Source organism: Sinocyclocheilus grahami, unplaced genomic scaffold (genome assembly GCF_001515645.1).
Source record: "Sinocyclocheilus grahami isolate Dianchi unplaced genomic scaffold, SAMN03320097.WGS_v1.1 scaffold56.1, whole genome shotgun sequence".
In the NCBI taxonomy this organism is placed as follows: domain Eukaryota; kingdom Metazoa; phylum Chordata; class Actinopteri; order Cypriniformes; family Cyprinidae; genus Sinocyclocheilus; species Sinocyclocheilus grahami.
In genome coordinates, this window is record NW_015505235.1 from 1,737,293 (window position 1) to 1,757,807 (window position 20,515).

The 20,515-nt window shown below is 37.0% G+C and overlaps 3 protein-coding genes, 1 long non-coding RNA gene and 1 pseudogene across 8 annotated transcripts in view; 4 read left to right on the top strand and 1 right to left on the bottom strand.

Moving 5' to 3' along the window:
• Positions 1-3,390, top strand: part of LOC107583964 (clathrin coat assembly protein AP180-like) — a 21,745-nt gene extending 18,355 nt beyond the window's left edge. For 3 of the 5 annotated variants that reach the window (XM_016270345.1, XM_016270344.1, XM_016270349.1), the window contains 5 exons: positions 1,057-1,176; positions 1,725-1,749; positions 1,860-1,926; positions 3,083-3,187; positions 3,286-3,390. In XM_016270345.1, coding sequence (XP_016125831.1) covers positions 1,057-1,176; positions 1,725-1,749; positions 1,860-1,926; positions 3,083-3,187; positions 3,286-3,372 — 404 coding nt within the window. In that variant the 3' untranslated portion in view covers positions 3,373-3,390. The remainder of the gene's footprint in view (positions 1-1,056; positions 1,177-1,724; positions 1,750-1,859; positions 1,927-3,082; positions 3,188-3,285) is intronic. The other 2 variants (XM_016270347.1, XM_016270346.1) reach the window with 2 other exon arrangements.
• Positions 3,391-7,555: 4,165 nt separating this feature from the next.
• atp6v1e1b (ATPase H+ transporting V1 subunit E1b) lies at positions 7,556-11,142 on the top strand. The gene is made up of 9 exons (XM_016270379.1): positions 7,556-7,810; positions 8,469-8,534; positions 8,661-8,770; positions 8,933-8,999; positions 9,098-9,187; positions 9,284-9,352; positions 10,108-10,202; positions 10,318-10,405; positions 10,494-11,142. Exons 1-9 carry the CDS (start codon positions 7,778-7,780, stop codon positions 10,554-10,556), a joined length of 681 nt encoding a protein of 226 aa, XP_016125865.1. The 5' UTR covers positions 7,556-7,777; the 3' UTR covers positions 10,557-11,142.
• On the bottom strand, positions 10,735-11,415 carry LOC107584001 (uncharacterized). The gene is made up of 2 exons (XR_001609095.1): positions 11,144-11,415; positions 10,735-11,027 (listed from the first exon to the last, which is right to left on the bottom strand). It is a non-coding gene; the product is annotated as an uncharacterized lncRNA (long non-coding RNA).
• Positions 11,416-12,341: 926 nt separating this feature from the next.
• Positions 12,342-18,356, top strand: ada2b (adenosine deaminase 2b). The gene is made up of 9 exons (XM_016270353.1): positions 12,342-12,693; positions 12,766-12,985; positions 14,034-14,244; positions 14,329-14,456; positions 14,991-15,081; positions 15,327-15,435; positions 16,193-16,350; positions 17,708-17,910; positions 18,009-18,356. The coding sequence occupies exons 1-9, from the start codon at positions 12,396-12,398 to the stop codon at positions 18,094-18,096; spliced, it is 1,506 nt and encodes a 501-aa protein (XP_016125839.1). The 5' UTR covers positions 12,342-12,395; the 3' UTR covers positions 18,097-18,356.
• Positions 18,357-19,857: 1,501 nt separating this feature from the next.
• Positions 19,858-20,515, top strand: part of LOC107584036 (uncharacterized) — a 3,925-nt pseudogene continuing 3,267 nt past the window's right edge.

Here is a 20,515-nt window from a genome sequence, read left to right on the forward strand (position 1 = left end):
ATATATATATATATATATATATATATATATATATATATATATATATATATATATATATATATATATATATATATATATATAGGCATTTATGAAGGAGCATAACATAGTGGAGGAAATTACTTTCCTACATGAAAAAAGACACCTGTCAGGCTCGATTATACATGCAGCAACACGCAAATAGCATTTCTATTCAGTGAATCTGACTTAATCCAGATGATTTAACCCACTGTAATTCCACTCGCTTAACTTTAGGGGCTCCAAAGTTGTGTGTTTTAATAATTAATAGATGTAAATTAGTTTGGGTGTAAACTGTAATCCTCCTCTTCTCACAGGCCAGTATTTAAAGAAATAGTGTTGTTTTAGTATTATTGTGTACTAATATAGTTTTTAATTAATATTTTGAATTAGCTTTTTTATTTACATATTTTTATTTGAATTTTTATTTTTTGTCATTTGTAATGTGCTTTTGTCATTTTTATTATTCTTTTGTATAATATTTCCATTTATTATATATATTTTTATATTAAATGTTACTATTTGGGTTTCATTTTATTTCAGTTTTAGTTTTATTTTCCAAGGCAAAGTTTAGTTGAACTTTTTTTAGCTTTATTACAGTTAACAAAAACATTTAATAGTTAACCTTAAAGACCCAGTGTAACCCAGAAATCATGTTATTTTCAGTATTTAGCTGCAGTTTGTGGTGTCAATATAAAAGCACAAAGCAAGTCTTTTGGTAGTAGTATGTTCTGCTTATCCGTGCTGTGTGAAACAAGTCTTATAATTTAAATGATGATAGTAATGTTAAATGTTATGTTGAAATTAATGTTTAATGTTTCATGGCTTTGTGTGACTGTAGTTGATGATAGCGCTCAGCTCTCTTTCTTAGTGCTCTCATCTTTTAGATTTTTCTTGTACTGGTTGCCATAGAGAAATGCACTGTATAACGGTTGTTAGTGTTCAGTTAAGCTCCCTTTTTTTTTTTTTTTTTTTTTTTTTTTTACTGTTACTCAAAATCAAGCTCACTATGTTTCTCTTACTCTTCACTCCCCTTTAAAGCTTTTGATGGATTGGGTGATGTGCTCATGCCAGCTATGGCTCCACAGGCAGCAGGGGCCACCTCACCGGTCAAACCCATGGGAGGAGATCTGGACTCAGCTATGGCCAACATGGCCAGCAGTACGTTCCCATCCACTTTTCACTTGGTGTACTCAAATCATACAGTCTTAACATTAAAGTTTCCTTATTGGCATCAATGATTCCATGAATAACCTTTAAAAGGTTCTTTATGAGGTAAAAGACTCTTTAGATTATTTAAAATGTTCTTCACACTAAGAAAAATAATGGTTCTTTTAAAAACTGTTAACGGAAAGGTTCTTTGAGATACCCAAAATGGTACTAAAGTGGTTCCAAAACACCTTTTAGAACCTTTATTTTAAAGAGTATAGCCAAATAGAATGAAGTTACAGCACTTTGAAATTTTAGGGTTCTTTACTGGAATCTGTGGTTCCATGAAGAACCTTTAACATCCATAGAATCTTTCAATTCCACAAAATGTTCTTTATAGTGGAAAAGGTTCTTTAGATTATTAAAGTGTTTTTCACACTAAGAAAAAATGGTTCTTTTTAGAACTGTTGACTAAAAGGTTCTTTGGGGAATAAAAAAATTGTTCTTCATGACATCATAGCAAAATGTAAAATGATATATTTCTGTGTCTGTGCTTGCAGATTTGGCAGTGGGGAACCAGAAACCGTAAGCTACAGTAACTTCCTTCTCTCTATTTCACCATATTTTCTTGCCCTCTTCAAATAAATATTTTTGTACCTGTTCCTTTTCTATTTCTGTCTCTCTCGTCCTCTCAGGGGTGAAGCAGCTGGAGGGGCGAACTGGCAAGCGCAGGTACCCACCCCTAGCTGGGGCGTTGCCATGGTAAATGTTGTGTTCTGTAGATGTGGAGCATGGGGGTGGAGTCGCATGGCTTTGAGCAGCATGGCGTGGAGCCAATCACAAGCTTCCTCTTCTCCCCGCCTCTCTCTGGGCTCCTATCAGTTGAATGAACAGGACTAAAGAGGCGGAACTTTCTAATATATGAAACTTAGGGTTGAAATATTGAAAAATCAACTGTCCCTGAATGTTAGATAATTACATATTTTAAAAGGATGCTTCAAACTTTGAATTTATAATCCTAATCTTACTTTCACTTGCATTTGTGTGCATTGTGAACAAAGCCAAAGAGTAGCCTCAAGTCAAGTCAAATTTACTTGAATATCACTTATCAAAATTACAGAGCCCCACACATTACTTGTGGGGGAAAAAAACACTGTCCACAAATTAAGAATTAGTTCCCACAACTTATTAAATTGTGGCTACGTTGAATGAATGAATTGTTCACTCATTTTAATTACTTCAAATGAGAGAATGAATTAGTGCAATGTGGCCACGATTTACTAAAAGGAGAGAACAAATTCATAAACTGATGAAACTAATTCTTAATTTGTGGCCACAATAAATGGTATTTTTGTCTGCACATTTGCTATATATTTTGTTTGCTATATACTATACATGCACATAAAATTGGACGTATCCAAGTTTATATAAAAAGATAATATGATATATTTATTTAATATAAATATATATGTATATAAAGAGAGAGAGCTGTTACATTACAGTTTAAGATTCAGATTTATTCTTGCTTTAGAGCTTCAGACCTGTTTGGCTTGACAGCCGCTTCCTTCTCTATTTCTTTTCTTTTTATACTACTAAACATACATGCATGCACATGCCTCATAAAACATTCAAATTCACACTTTCATCAGACTGGTAATCACCATCCCAGGTGTGTGTGCAGGATCCCTCCAGTGTGTCTGTGTGTCGTAGAGTCCTTTTGTTCAGGTGTTGTCCTGTTCTGTGTGGTTTGGTGCTAACCTTCCCCCCCATCCCTCCCACCTGCTTAGACTTCCCCTCTCGGGGGCTGTCCTGTCATGGGATCCCCGTCACCGTTTGGCATGGTAAGAGTGTGTGTTTATGTGTACGTGCGTGTGTGCAGGCGTATGTGTCTCTTACTGTGTCTCTGTGTGACTCACAGCCTGGTGCAGGAGCTGCTCCCATGATGCCTGGCTCACCGATGATGGCTGCGCAGCAACCGATGATGAGGCCACAGTTTCCCGCAGCAGGAGCCCCTGGACAACCGGTATTTTAGACATACATGCAGTTGAATTTACTGATATAGTCATTTAGACAAGAATGCTTAGTGTGTAAATACACACATACTTAATTATTGCTCCTCAGATGTCTCCAGGAATGGCCCAGAGTCCCAGGAAGCCTCCCCCTCCTAAAGACCCTCTCGCTGACCTCAATATCAAAGACTTCATGTAGATGAGCAGCTGGTGTAAGTGTCACTACAGCTAGAGCAGATGTGCAGTTTGACGACAGGACACACAATGAGACACAAGCTGAAATTTTTTTTTTCATCTGATGCATCTATTTTTTAATATTAAAAATATAGTTGAAAATAGCCTGCTTGTAGAAACAAAGCATTTACAAGAGGCTGTAACCACCAAGGGAAGACAGTCCAATTAGTATTTAATCAATATTCAATATCTGTACAGTCAGTTAAGATTTGGGACTTCTCATACACACCACACACACACACACACACACATATATATATATATATATATATATATATTCTGTTTTTCAGGAAAAAAATCCTATTTCACTCTTTCTACTTATTTAAATTTATATGTGTTACTTACTTACTTACCTGACACACTAGGTGCATTAATAGACGCTGATTCAGAGGCATGAGGTTCCTCTGAGAGTGTGACTGTGGAGGGTGGGAGATGATCTAAAACCTGAGAGATGATTTCAGGTATGGGAACAGAAGCCAGTGTAAAATCTAAAGGCTCAGACAGAAGGGGAGTGTGAGTGAAAACTGGCTCAGAAGCCACCTCTGCATCAACTTCCTCCACAACTGGCTCCTCCACACACATCAGGAGCTCCACAGTCTGTGGAGGCTTGAGATCTGATTCTGCAGGAAGTGCTCCAATCTCTTCCAGCTGGCTGCCAATCATGATCAGCACGCTGCTCTGAAGCTCCTCCTCGTCTGACTCCGCCCTCTGATGGAGCTCCGCCTCTAGGTGGATGATGTCAGAGGTGGAGGAGTGGTTCTCGCTGTGGTCCTCTTGAACTAGGACCATCTCACTGGTCTCTAGACTTCCAACCTCTAGATCCATGTCGCTAACAGATGCCCAGGACTCGGCTAGACTAGCAGTCTGCCAGGGGCCGGACCCACTGCTGCTCTCCTCCAGGCTTGAGGTTTGATCCTGGGGAGGGTCGGGTCCCGCAATCTGCCTGTCCTCAGACAGGATGGAAGACCTTTTACTCCTCTATAAAAATCTGACTAATCTTTACAGGTTCAGTGAGTCCTAAAATTGAGAGACAGAATTCATTCAGTCATGTAAGTGCATTGTGCCACTGATTAATTACATTAATATAAGCATTGTGGGGATGTAAGAATGTATTTTACAGCATACATTTTGCTAACATAAGCTGACATTTACTATAAGAACAAATTCAAAAATATAAAAAACCACTGACAACCCATTTTACTTCAGTGATTTGAAACATTTTTAAATGACAAAATCAACTTACATAAAAATGATATTAATAATGAAACAACAGCAACAATCCAAAAATTAATAATAGTTCTAATCATCATCATCACAGAAAAAGAGTTTTACGTGAGGTTAAACACTGTACCCATCAAAGACATAAGATGAGAATTATAGTATAATCATATTTTACATTTTAAAAATGACAGTACATACATTCACACACACATACTAAAACAATTTTTTTTCATTTTCATTTTTTTCCTCAGTACTTATAAAACATTTATGTAAAATGTTAAACTTCTAATATCTTATATCTCTTTGTAAATAAATAACTGTAGCAAAGAAACCAAACCAAATTGAATTAAGTTTTAAATCTATATGTATATGTATATGTATATGTATATGTATATATATCTGTATATATGTATACATGTATAGGCCAGTAAGCTCATATCTGACTGGCTATGCAACCTATATATATATATCTCCATCTGTTCACACGAACAGAGAATGTCAGTCATTTCACATGGCATGACAGGATCGTGGTTCAGTTTACGTAGCACTTACACAAAATGGACATACTGTATCTATACTTACTCTTTTATGATTTCATTTAATTTGTCAGAGAAAAAAAATTCCTAAACTCAAACATTTCCTGCTGACTTGGATTCTAAAGATTCATCACGGTCTATAAATACACAAATAAACAAACGAACTAACTACAGTAGTTCTATGATCATACAAATTTTAGTGTCCAGACACGTTAATGAAATACATAACATGAGGGTAACAATTATTGTTTGCACCAGCACTGCTTCAGTCACGTCACAGTAAAAACGTGCAGCGTCAACAGTCAGATTGTGAAGAGATAGTAAACTAAAGCCCATCGGCAAGATCAAAGGTCAAATTTTTTTCCTCAGTACTTATAAAACATTTATGTAAAATGTTAAACTTCTAATATCTTATATCTCTTTGTAAATAAATAACTGTAGCGAAGAAACCAAACCAAATTGAATTAAGTCTTAAATCTATATGTATATGTATATGTATATATATCTGTATATATGTATACATGTATAGGCCAGTAAGCTCATATCTGACTGGCTATGCAACCTATATATATATCTCCATCTGTTCACACGAACAGAGAATGTCAGTCATTTCACATGGCATGACAGGATCGTGGTTCAGTTCACGTAGCACTTACACAAAATGGACATACTGTATCTATACTTACTCTTTTATGATTTCATTTAATTTGTCAGAGAAAAAAAATTCCTAAACTCAAACATTTCCTGCTGACTTGGATTCTAAAGATTCATCACGGTCTATAAATACACAGATAAACAAACGAACTAACTACAGTAGTTCTATGATCATACAAATTTTAGTGTCCAGACACGTTAACGAAATACATAACATGAGGGTAACAATTATTGTTTGCACCAGCACTGCTTCAGTCACGTCACAGTAAAAACGTGCAGCGTCAACAGTCAGATTGTGAAGAGATAGTAAACTAAAGCCCATCGGCAAGATCAAAGGTCAAAGTGCTTAAAGGGATCAAATGTGCAAGAAATACATGCTGTGGCTTTTTAACTTTGACCTCTGGCAGACTGTAAACCAATGGAAAGAATGAGAAACAGGCAAGAACAACAACACAGGTCAGTTATTCTGTAGAGAGAAGCATATTTTAACCAGCAGGAGAGGAGTATTTAGTTTGTAAAATAATTATAATAACTGAATAGGCCATTCACTAACCAGACAGTTAATATAATGAGACGATCTAATCTAAATATCTTTTCAGCTTGTTAAGAGAGACAGACTCCTCTATATGATATCACTATTGTTATAAAAAACATGCTTATGACACTATGAAAGGGAGTATCATTTGAAATGAAAACAAAATGTGCAAGCTTACATTCTCATATTATCCATACAAGAAATTGAAATGACACATAATAATAAATAAATAAATAAATAAATAACCATCTGTTAAAGATGAAAAGAAGAATACACACAGTCTTAAACTCCACATGCCAGACTCAATGAGTGATATTCTGCAAAAGCAGCCATTGAAAACAGATCTTACCGTCTCTGAGTGCAAGGTTTAACTTAGACTGGAGGCTTGAATAAATACAGAGGAGGGTCACTGGAGCAACAGTATGCAGTCCAGCCCCTCCCTGTCCTCTAAAAACCCACCCCTATCCCATTACTTCTGCCAAACTCATGGTGACATGACAAAGCAGTAAAAACTCCCATCGGTCCATTTACCTTTGTTCTGTTCTATATTGAGGGTCATGACACATCGATCTGTCCTACTTTCTGTGACACTGTCCTGTTTGCTTGACAAAGTTAGTGTCCACCTTGTGATTAAGGTCACTGTTATTGTCTTTTTTATTTTTCCATCATTTAAAAGTTCACGATGATCCTATGTGTACAAATCCCTGATCTATAATAGAGAGTCATTATATAGATCAGTGGTACAAATACTGTTTGTGTTCATTTTCCATTTCATCCTAATGAAGTCAGACGCCATATTGTATTAAACGCTGATGAAAACGAGGCTGTGAGGTACGGACTCACAGTCTTTACAATGGCATTTGCTGTTTTGGTCTACTTAAAAGTTTTTTTGGATCATTTACAAACAACAGTACAATCCATGAAACGCACTGTACTTCAGTGCCTCACACAGCCTCGTTTGCAAAAATGCAATATGGCGCTACCCTGCCATAGATATATGGACTAAGGTCTATGTTTGCTATTCTATCATTTTAAACCACACAGGCCGTTTTAAAAATACCTTTATATTTCATCATTATTATTATTATTATTATTAGTAGTAGTAGTAGTATCAATAGTATTATCGTCTGTAACCGGTTCAAAATAAGCGCATATCACATAAACCTCAACAAAAAGCCTAGACGCGCACTGAGATCTGATTGGCTCCCAGAGAGGAAATCACGTGACGCGTGTGTCATCATTGCCTGAGAATCAGCTGATCCTCCAGTCTACTTTCACGACTCGTCGACCCTTCATGTCATTTTTTGTGCGGTTTTAAACCTGTAGGCTTTTCGCAAATATTTCAAAAATCCATTTGTCACTCGCGACACGAGCTTTTTTCAGTCGGTGGAGTTTAAAATCCTTTTACAGCAGCAGCAGCAGTCATGGCGCTCAGCGATGCCGACGTCCAGAAACAGGTGAGAAGGCGTTCAAATGCATAATTTACTATTTACAGCAGCACAACACTATAGCAAGATGAACCACTTGGTGATTAGATGAATTCAGTGTTTTCGACGAGCCTGGCACGAGCATCGTGATATAATCCGACGATGTGGCCTTCAAGGTTGTTCGTCATTTATTCATTAGATACGCGCTTGAAGCACGAGATATGTCTGTATAATAATAGTGCATTTATAGTAACGCATTTTAATACGTACTCATGTGCATAAAGGATGAATAAGGAACAATTCAATTGAGCAGCTCATTCCAAAAACAAATGCATCAAGGTAGTGTGATGAATAATATCAAATATTCACCACAAAATGACCCATTTTAGAATGCAGATGATGCAAAATATTATGGAGTAGGATGTTGTGCATAGTAATAACATAGTAAGCACACACCAACACTAGACAGACACATTCCACATCCTTGTGAAAGAGCAACTCATTGCTACTGGAACTTTCAACAGATTTAAGATGATTTTTCTCAGAGGAAACAATAAACAGCGTTCTAACAATGTATTTTATATAATTTGAAAAGAAAGAAAGAAATAGATTATACATGTGCATGTATTTACAAGTTGGATTAAAAAGATGTTGAACGGTTCCTCTTTTGATTGCCATATCTTTCCAGATCAAGCACATGATGGCTTTCATTGAGCAGGAGGCCAATGAAAAAGCAGAGGAGATTGATGCAAAGGTCATTTTTATTTACATATATTCCACTAAAACATCTAAAGACTAATTCTGATAATAGAAATGGTGTGAAATTTGGAGACCGGCCATTGATAAGAGCTGATATGATGATAAGTGACTCCCCCTGCAGGCAGAGGAGGAGTTCAACATTGAGAAAGGCCGGCTGGTTCAGACTCAGCGTCTGAAGATTATGGAGTATTATGAGAAGAAGGAGAAACAGATCGAACAGCAGAAGAAAATGTGAGTGTGACCAACCAGACGCCCAAATCATTACTGTGGAAACTCCCAGTTTCCTCTTAATCTGTTACTCAAACAAGCATTTCATGCAGTAAAACAGTTTCACATTATTTAATTATTTCTGAATGTTCTGATTGTGATTCACTTTGTTATAACCGTCTACAGTCAAATGTCCAACCTAATGAACCAGGCCAGACTGAAGGTCCTGAAGGCCCGTGATGACATGATTTCGGTTAGATCCTGTTCTCTTTTGTGACACATCTAGCCTTAAAGTAGATATTGGGTTTCTGTTGTCTGTTTACACTGCAGTTTTAATTCTTTGTTTTTTAGGATTTGTTAAATGATGCACGTCAGCGACTAGCGAATGTAGCTAGAGATCCATCCAGATACGCGGCTCTGATGGACGGACTTGTCCTGCAGGTGAGCGATATATAGTTAAACAGTATAGCAAACCAGGTCTATCAAAGACTGCATGTGAGTCTTATCAGGACACACTCTGATATTCTCATGTTTCAGGGTTTTTACCAGTTCCTGGAACCCAAAGTGACCATCCGTTGCCGCAAACAGGATGTGGGCATAGTGCAGGTCTGTAGTTCCCTAAACCTAAAACTATAAAAAAACAACAAAAAAAAACTATTTTGTTACTTCAAATAATAAATGTTAACTGAAATAAAATATATAAAAAAGTCAGCTAGTTGCCAAGCCATTTCTCATTTTCATTTAGTTTAGCTTGGTGTATTAAAATAATTAAAGCTGATATAAACATAAACTTAAACAAAGAAAAACACAAAATTACTAAAACTTTGAAATTAAAATTTAAAACAGAAAATTCAAAATATTAATAAAAACCATAATAGTAAATTAATTATACTAAAATAGCACTGCCTTCAGCAATATAAAATTCTGTAGTGTACTGTATTATGGAAAATTATATAATGCATATATATAATCTAACTTCTTATATAGTTATATACACTTCTATAGTTTTATATATAGTTAAATAGTTATATAAACATAATATATAGTTTATAATATATATATATATATATATATACACACAGTTTAACTTCATGTATTAAAATAACTATAACTGAAATATAATTTTAAAAATTGATATTTAAAAAAAGCACTCTTAAAATGACAAAAACAACGCATTTACAAAAACTTTAGATAAAATTAAAATGAAAACAGAATATTCAGAAATGTATTAAAAACTATAGTAATATCTCAATGATACTAAAATAACACTGGCTGCTGCAAAATGTTGTGTATTACTCTGACAATGATTAATAACCGATTACTTCATGATATAAATCAAGCACAAACATGTGTTTTATTAGGCTGCTGTGCAGAAAAACATTCCCATCTACAAGGCAGCAGTGAAGGACAATCTTGAAGTGCGCATTGACCAGGAGAACTTCCTCTCTCCAGAAGTGTGAGCATCTGCCGTTTCTAGTTTACAAAATTAGTCTGAATATCTTCTTTTTTTTTAAATGAAATTGTGGTTTTTAAATATATAAAATGAAAGTCTTTGTGTTTTTTTTGTGTAGCTCTGGTGGTATTGAGCTGTATAATGCTGATGGGAAGATCAAAGTGTCCAACACTCTGGAGAGCAGGCTGGACCTCATAGCACAACAGGTACAGAAATTGGGCTGAGAGGGTTATGATTGAGAAACAGTGTGAAATGTACAGCAGATTTTTCATTTGCTTTTGATTTCTTTTTTAGATGATGCCTGAAATCCGAGTCGCCCTATTTGGCGCAAACCAGAACCGCAAGTTCATGGACTAATCCTCACTCACACAAAACCACGGCAGACCGCCATTGTTTGATGTTGTACTTTTATTTTTATTCTGATGTTAAAGACTCCATTCCTGTGTCTGTCTGTATTTAAGAAAATATGTGTATATGTGTGTTCTGTATGTGGTGATTCATTATTGCTGTAAAAAGGATCAAAATAGTGTTTCGATTGGCTGCTAGAACTCTGGTCCATAACATCTCATGTGTTTGATTCTGAGTGCAGCTGTAATATAACGCAGTTATGTTTACAGAAACGCCTGAGTGAGCTCAGTCTTAAACTAATGTAGAAATTCCAAGATTGTTTGCGAACTCACCCATTTTGTGTCTGTGGAGGAGAAGACGGACCCATCTTGAGCATCCATCAGAAAAGCAAACTGGTGGCACAGACTTGAAAATTACAATGTGTTTAATTGTTTCGGTTGAATTTTTATTTGCTGTCCTTTCTGTGGTGCAGAGCATGACCTGTATTTCACAAGCAATCGTGTCTGTTAATGCTGCGAAGATTATATTGTTGTGGAAATGATATATAATGAAAAAACAAAACAATACTAAACATAATTCTTCCATTGTGTTCTTACTGAGTCTCGTGTTGTCAGTCATTAGAGGAATGTCATAATGAGAAGCGTTTGCAGAAGGCTCCTAGTCACTTGAGATTTCTCAGTATGTCACATGCTCTATTGTCATCACATTTTCAACATGTGCTGGTCTTGCAGAATGAGAAACTTCATTCACTATAAATGCAGACAGACAGCAGCTGAAATACAAGCTCTCTGGATTTAAGACGAATAGAAGAAAACAAAAAGGGAGTAATAAGCAAAATAAACGTGAAGGTAAGGTAACTTTCAGCCTGAGGATGGAATTGTTTATTATTTGCAATCAATAAAAATGGTTTAAGGTTTGCTCTTTTCTTAATGTTGAGGTTTTCCAGATTAGATTGCTAGGAAAGTCAATTATTTGATTATTGCAAAAGCTGGGGTTCAAACTACCACCATATTAAAATATTAAGGAAATTAAGAAATAATATTAAGGAAATAGATCTAACATAACTTGTGCTGAATATTATAATAATTAATATGATCATCATGTAAAAATGCTTATAATAAATATTAATAAAACTAATGTTCCAATGAGAGTTTAAATAGACACGAGATAAGACTATGCCAAATGAACTTACAATAGATCCTTTCAAATGCTTTTCACAGAATGACTGCAAAAATATTAGTGAGTGAGAAAACACCTCAACTATTATTAGTAGTAGTAGCAGAAGTAAAACTGATTTAGGTTTAAAGACTGAGGTCTGCAATAGTTTACCAAAACATTTAAATTTTCTGAAAATGTACTCACCCTCAGGCCATCCAAGAGGTAGATGAGTTTGTTTCTTCATCAGATTTGGAGAAATGTAGCATTACATCACTTGCTCACCAATGGATCCTCTGCAGTGAATGGGAGTCCAAACTGCTGATAAAAACATCACAATAATCCACAAGTAATCCACACCACTCCATTCCATCAATTAATGTCTTATAAAGCAAAAAAAAAAAACGTACGTTTGTAAGAAACAAATTCATCATTAAGGCATTTTAAACCATTGCTTCTGGCTAAAATACTAGTCCATATTCCATAATAAGGTTTAGACTTCAAGCTATACGTTTAGAGTTTAACTTTGAATTACTGTCTGTAATCATGTCCACTGCAACCTGAAATGTCCAGGCTCAGTGTAGGTGCAAATTACACTTAAACAACTGTGCAAAAGTATAGCCAAATCCCATTAAAAAAACTAACAAGAATGGTAACATCACTCTCTCACCATCTCAGGATCTCTGTACGAGCATGAGGAGTATGTCCAGCATGGTAGCTCTGACTGTCCTGATGTCACTGTGTATCAGAGAGTGTAATCCAATGCCAGATCCCCATCAGAGGGAGCTGATGCTGAAGCAGGACATGTCCCAGCAGGTAGGGGGCAGAGTGGAGCTCACTGCTGCTGAACGGCAACTGGATTCACTCCTGCACCAGCTGAAGCTGAAAGAAATGGCTGCTTCACCTTTCCCACCATCCAAGCACTTCTTCAAAGTCCGGCACATCGTGCAAAAAAGCCCCGTCTTCAAACTGCTACAGAAAATGCCAAAGGGTAAAAAATGGTTACTTGTATAATTGGGAAACACCTGTCCTTCAGATGATAACATGACTGTGTCTCTTACAGGTGCTGCTCTTCACATCCACAGCTCTGCTATGGTGAGTGTGGATTGGCTGGTGATGAATGCAACGTACAGGCCTCATTGTTACATATGCTTCACGTGGGACGGGTCAGTGCAGTTCCTTTTCTCCACCAATATGCCCTTTCTGCGATGGGGATGCTCTTTTTGGAAACGCCTAGATGTGCTGAGGGCAAGTCTGAGTGACATCACTGCCTTTGATAGCAGGTGATTAAACGTATTTCAACATCAGGTATAAAATAGCTGATATTATATAGTTGTTCACTGGTACGAACAATGACAGTGGCCATTATAGTGCATTGAAAAGCATTAATTGCTTGCAATTACCACTTGGTTGATGAATGAAGTGTGGCTTTAGTGGCCTTTTGATGTTAAGCCTCACAAAAATACCCTAAATATATTTACTGAATGAAACCCAACACTTGTTTTTAATTATTTTAAGGTGCCGATTCCAAAAATAGTGCCTGTTTTGCTCTGGCCATCATGCATTTCGTAGCATTTTTGCTTTTGACAATCATTTGTAGTGAAGAAGTCTTGTATTATCAGTTAATCATCAGAAAAACTGCCACAAAGATATGATTCATATCTTCCTCTAGGCCAGGTTACAAGTACTTGTTCAATTCTCAGCTGATATGGAAGATTCTGAAGACATTGTTTTATGCCTAATTCTGATATCAAAGTTAGAATTATGGCCAGTGACAAGAAAAGGCAAACATGACCCAGATGTTTTCTGCTACATCATTTTACAACATCCAAACGGGGACGTAAAATTACAGATTTTGTGGGGGGGAAAAAATTATTTTTAAAGTTCTTTGCATTAAATTGAGCATGTGTCGATGTGAACACATTTTCCACTATTTTGCTGATTGAAGTTACATTTTAAACATATCATGTTTGTCTTTGTTTTTTTACATTTGATAACTGCACCAGATTTTTGAACCAGCAGAACGAAATGAAAAAATAACCACTTGTCCCTTAATAATAGACATAATGAGTGCTATTGTTGTTTTCACTGATGTGCAACCTGTCCATATATGTTAACATCTCAAAAAATGCATTTTAGGGTTTCATGACCCTTTAATGCTGATACATCCATATATAATAATAAAAAAAGTAATTCTTATTGTGTTAAAAAAAACAAAGTTGTATTGATGTTTTTGAACTCAGCTAATTAAAATCAAATTAGGTAATATAATGTTTGTTGTTGGTTCCAAAACTAACAAACAGAACTAATTAAACAAATTACATTTCTCAGTTTAATGCGGAATCTTACACTCTTCACGGAAGACCCGGAGATGTCTTATCCGACACAAGATGCAATATGGGACAGGTTTGAGAAGACTTTTATGGCTCTATCTGGGCTGATCACATATGCACCTGTCTTTAAGAACTATATCTACCAGGGTCTGAAGGAGCTTTACGAAGACAACATCATGTACCTGGAGCTGAGGGTCGGACAGTCCAAGGTTTGTGACTGATAGACCACATCACCATAATTAAGTGTATACGTGCTCTTAGATTAAAAATGTGTATTATATTATTATTTTTAGGCATATGAACTTGATGGCACCACCCATGACAGAGCGTGGTCTCTGGAGGTCTACAGAAACATTACTGAGCAGTTCAGAGCAAATCATCCAGATTTCATAGGATCTCGTTTAATCTTCTCTGTCCACAGGTAAAACTACATTAAATGATCTAAATAAATCAATAAATTGTCTCTCTTGTCCTGTGAATAAGCTGAATACACATTTAATTTACCACTAATAATAATAATAAAACAATCTTGGGTAAATAACTTTAATTTCTGTTACTAAGGGTCATAACAGTCAGCTTTATGATTAAAATTTTCTTTTTTTTACAGCCATTGAAGAATTACAGCCTTTAAACCAAATGACATTTCATACAGTGTTTTTTCCCTTTTAAAGAGCATAAGCCATGTTGGCTTATTTAATAAAGTCACTTTAATAGTTACTGTTTCTAAAAAAGGAATGACATTTCCACTATCAAAATAAGATTTTTCTTTTTTTTCAATCATGACGCCACTAGACTAACAGGGGTGAAACTTTGGATAATAATGCTTCCTTGAAACATAAACTGGAGATGACAAAAGCAAAGACATGCCATTAATTACTCCAGAATAAAAACACATTTGTCATTTGAATTAAAAAAGATGAATTATATTGTCTGATCTGAATGCATTTTTACACAGGTCTCTTAGTGTGTCTCAAGTGAAGCAGGCAGTACAAGAGGCCATTGAAATGCAGAGAAAATATCCAGACATCGTTGCTGGTTTCGACCTGGTAATCTCATCCTTGACTTAAGTTACAGTTCACAGTGTTGCCAGAATGCAATACTAAATACTAAACATGTTACTGTCTGCATTGTGCAAGCAATCCACAGCAATAACAAAGCCAAAATAACTGAACGATGAGTCAGATAAGTCGATTCTAAAAGGTGACTTGGCACCATAATGCAAAAAAAAAATGAAAGATGTGAAATTATATTACCACATTCAATATCTAATTTGAACAATTTATTGCTGTAGGTAGGTCGTGAAGACACTGGAAGATCAATCTGGTACTTTCGAGATGCCTTATCACTCCCTTCAGAAATAAAGACGCAACTTCCTTTCTTTTTCCATGCTGGAGAGACAGGTCAGTATATGTAGCTCACTTCATTAGTTTTTGGAGAAATTAAACTTTTGAATGCATTGAACCAACTGCTTCACAAAATCTTGAAGCACTCAAAACAACACTTGTTGGCCAAAATTATGTAAATGCAACTCAGTACAAACATGCATAATAAAACACCTTTTACAAATCAATTGCAAATGTTTTTATCAAAAGTGTAACCTATTAAATGCAATTAAGAAAACTCCAAATATAGTGTGACCATGTATTTTTAACCTGGACATGTTCTGGCCGGGATTTCTAAATCGCATAAAATGTCAGGATTCTTTTTCATACTTGCTGAAGGTAATGACTGAAAATTAGTTTAACCAATATCATGCAGGCATTGTAAATAATCGTGCAAGAACTGTAGAGAGCACGGCAACAAAGAAACAAAGACAAACCCAGTCATTTTAGGCCATTTAGACAAAGAGGCCATATGGTCACCCTAATCAAAACCATTAAATATAAACTCTGTGTATCATGTGTTCTTTTATTAGCTATTAACTAATACTTTCCTTTTTATTATACAAATGTGTCACTGAAAATGTCTACAAATTTATCATTTTATCATCTTTTATCAAAAACACTAGTTCACGAATCCTCTGGTTCGTAACAAATGAAAAGGTTTCAAAGCAGTGTTTTGAAAGCCCCCCCATCACTACACTCAATTGTTTTACAGTTACAATAACCGATGAATTGGATAGATTGGAATTGGCTTACTGTGGGTGTTTATTTTTAGATTTGGATGGTACAGATGTGGACAGGAATGTGTTAGATGCTTTGCTGTTTAACACCAGCCGCATTGGACATGGTTTTGCGCTGGTTCATCATCCCCTGGCCAAGCAGCTTTCCAGGACGAGAGGAGTGGCAGTGGAGTTGTGTCCCATTTCCAATCAGGTAAGCTGTGGTGCAAAACTAGGGTGACCATAGGTCCTCTTTTTCCCTGATATTTCCTAGTTGGGATTTCTAAATTGCCTAAAATGTCTGGGTTTTGGCTTTGCTCATCTACACTGAACAAAATTATAAAACGCAACACTTTTGTTTTTGCCCCCATTTTTCATGAGCTGAACTCAAAGATGTGTCTATGTACACAAAAGGCCTATTTAGTTTGTGCAGAAATTGCAAACCGATTGTTGCAGCAGCTGTCCGGGTGGCTGGTCTCAGTCGATCTTAGAGGTGAAGATGCTGGATGTGGAGGGCCTGGGCTGGTGTGGTTACCCGTGGTCTGCGGTTGTGAGGCCGGTTGGATGTACTGCCAAATTCTCTGAAACGCCTGTGGCTTATGGTAGAGAAATGAACATTCAATTCACAGGCAACAGCTCTGGTGGACATTCCTGCAGTCAGCATGCCAATTGCACGCTCCCTCAAAACTTGTGACATCTGTGGCATTGTGCTGTGTGGTAAAACTGCACATTTTAGAGTGGCCTTTTATTGTGGCCAGCCTAAGGCACACATGTGCAATAATCATGCTGTCTAATCAGCATCTTGATATGCCACACCTGTGAGGTGGATGGATTATCTCGACAAAGGAGAAATGCTCACTAACACAGATTTAGACAAATTTGTGAACAATATTTGAGAGAAATAGGCCATCGTGTACATAGAAAAAGTCTTAGATCTTTGAGTTCAGCTCATGGAAAATGGGGGCAAAAACAAAAGTGTTGCGTTCATAATTTTGTTCAGTGTATTTTTTTCATACTTGCTAAAAGCAGTGTTGGGGAAAGTTACTTTAAAAAGTAATGCATTACAATATTGTGTTACTTTTTTAAAAAGTTACTTTTATAGAAAGTAAAGCATTACGTTACTTTTGCATTACTTTTTGTCACCTGGGCTGGACTTGCTTATTAATTTTTCATAAAAATAAAAAAAAAGTATGCAGCCAGTTTACATAATCAGCCAATTGTGTCATGCAAGAAGGTGGGATGTACAGAGAACAGTCAAAGCAATCCAGAATACGCGTACATATAATGTATGAGGACTGTAAAGAGAATGTCAAGAAGAAAACAGAGCCCAAACCCAGACATTTATTTAGAAATCCCGGCCCGGACATGTCAAGGAAAATGAGGATGTATGTTCACCCTTCAAAGCACACAGGGGACTGACTGTTTGCCTCCCAAATAAAGTCCTAAATGTTATTTTTGGCTTGCTTCACCAGTGTGAATAAAACCAATAATTTGACAGACGTATCTTGAAAAGAATTGTGTCAATAATGTCATTGTGATTGGCTGAATCAACAGTGTTTCGTCTTCTCCAGGTGCTAAAACTAGTCTCGGATTTGCGAAACCATCCCGCCGCGGTACTAATGTCAGACGGTCATCCCATAGTGGTGAGCTCTGATGATCCCACCTTATTCGGGACCACAGGACTCTCTTATGATTTCTACCAGGTCTTTGTGGGTATTGGTGGATTGAGCGCAAACCTGGGAACTCTAAAGGAGCTTGCGATGAATTCAATCAGGTGCTTAAGATTTATTTATTCACATACTTTTATTTGAAAAGTTTTTTTCATTATGTAGAAGAATCATTTAAGGTTGCACTTTTCCCCTTTATTAACAGGTACAGTTCTTTGTCGCCACAACTACAGGATAAAGCCATTACGATATGGAAGGAAAAGTGGAACAAATTTGTGGCAGAAAATTCATAACCACGACAAACAGAAGAGGAGATGACTGCATTTTTGTTATTACTTATCTTTTGAAACTCAGGGGGTTGAACATTTTTATTATTTGATTGTATTATAGGTTGATAGTCTGTATGAGGTTTGTCCATAGCATTTATAACATAAATTGAGTTTCCTACATTTTATAAGTCCTGAATTACATACTGTATACTCCAGTGCTGGTTTCTGCACTCCTGAATTAAAACTTCATATTAGTTAATGTTAGTTGGACAAATTGAACCATTATTTTCTAATCTTGATTGTCTATACCTGATAATGTTTTCAGAAAGAATTTCTTGACTAAAAAAAAAAATATATATATATATAATAATTATAATAATAAAATAATAATAATACAAATAATAATAATAAGTCTCTTATGCTCACCAGGGATGTAAAAATATAGTTTAAACAGTGAAATTGCGGTTTAATATTTTTATGGAAACTGTTATATATTTTTAAAGAATTCTTTGATGAACAGAAAATAAAAATAAAAACATTATAAATGTATTTTCTCTCACATTTGATCAATTTAATGCATCCTTGCTGAATAAAATAATTAATTTGTTTAGAAAACAAACCTTTAACTTTTGAACAGTAGAGTGTATATTTTCAGATTTCTTACAACCACTCCATAACCAAGTATGTCATCAATGGGCTAAATTGTGGAAAAACAATACCATACCATCCAGATACCATTTGAATGGTATCTCTTTCTCTCCGATACATCGCTGATGTCTATCCCATGCTTCTGTGGGAGAAGACGAGAACAGGTGCACTGGTTGTTTGACTAGTTTTATGATGAGCAAACAGGTGTACAATAAGCAAACACGGACACAGTACAAACTATATCCCTATCCACATCTAAAATGTTTGGTAGACAAATATCAAGTCAGACTGTTAAAGCATTAAATTGATGTGTCAACAAAAGAAATCATTTTCATGCGTCACTCTTAATTAGAGATCCAGTGTGCCGCTCGCGGTACACTGCATACTTTGAGGGTTACACACACACACACACAAAAAAAGGTAAACGTGTCATGTATCTTTGGAAAGCTGAGATTCTTGTGAATCGAATGACGCAAACCATACAATCAACACAGCAGGTACAATCAGTGTCTTTGTCAGACCAACAACAACCAAATAAACAATAACAAAACTGAACGAACCCACCTATGAAGCCTCTTGTTAGTCCACTAGTTCATTACATTCCAACAAAAATGGTGTAGTTACACTGTAAAGGGTCCAGACTATCCAATTCAGTGAAACATTTAGTCCATAACACATTTATATGTTGATAAACATCCACGGAATGTAGTAGTATCATTTCAGATTAGCCGACGGAGCGCTCAAATCCTCGGTGCATTCTGCAGTACAGCTCGTGTTTGCATGTAAACAACACCGGACCATTGAAGTCAAAATGGCCGCTGACCTCTGCCCTTTTGATTGACACCTTATTTGAACCAATAGCTGGATCTATGAGGTGACAATAAGCAGCGATAGCCAACTAGCACCCAGGATGAGGCAGCCTCTCTTTGATCGACAGTAGACCGATCCAGTTGCATCAGAGTTTGCAAATGACTGTCGTTTCTGATAGCCAATGAACTTCTGAACAGAATAATATGCTGTTCCCTCTCGAGCGTTCACGAGACATCACGGAGATATTTCTCCTAGGCTCAGACATCAGCCTCCCCTCAAAGCCGTGCACGACCACCGCCCACCTTGCCAATAAAGCATATGCGTCTGATGGCGAGGCGGCTTCCGCGCAGCAAGCCATGGCAGTGCGGCAGGTTTTTCAGGCGAAGCTCCTGCAGGCCAACATTGCCCCGAAACGCCCTGGTTCTAAGACAAGAGGTATGCAGTCTGCTCGAAAAAGGAGCGATAGAACGAGTCCTTCCCAGCGAGCTGGAGAGCGGGTTTTACAGCCGCTATTTCGTGGTACCCAAAAGAGACGGGGGACTCCGCCCGATTCTAGATCTCAGGCCCATCAACAGAGCGCTTTGCAAGCATCCGTTCAGGATGATAACGCTGAAACAGATCCTGGCGCAAATTCGCCCCGGGGACTGGTTTGCGTCCGTGGATTTAACTGATGGCGAGGCGGCTTCCGCGCAGCAAGCCATGGCAGTGCGGCAGGTTTTTCAGGCGAAGCTCCTGCAGGCAGCGGAGGGCAGAGCCCTCATGGCAGAGGCCTTTAAGGATCTGCGCGCGGCGATGGACTTCGCGCTGATGGCAGCGAAGCGAGCGGCCCAGGCTGTGGGTAAGGCCATGGGTTTTATGGTCGTCCTTCAGAGGCACCTTTGGTTAAACCTTGCTGACCTCAAGGATGCTGACCGTAAAGTGCTGCTGAATGCTCCTGTGACTCCCTCCGGCCTTTTTGGTAGCGCCGTGGAGTCCATTACTGAGC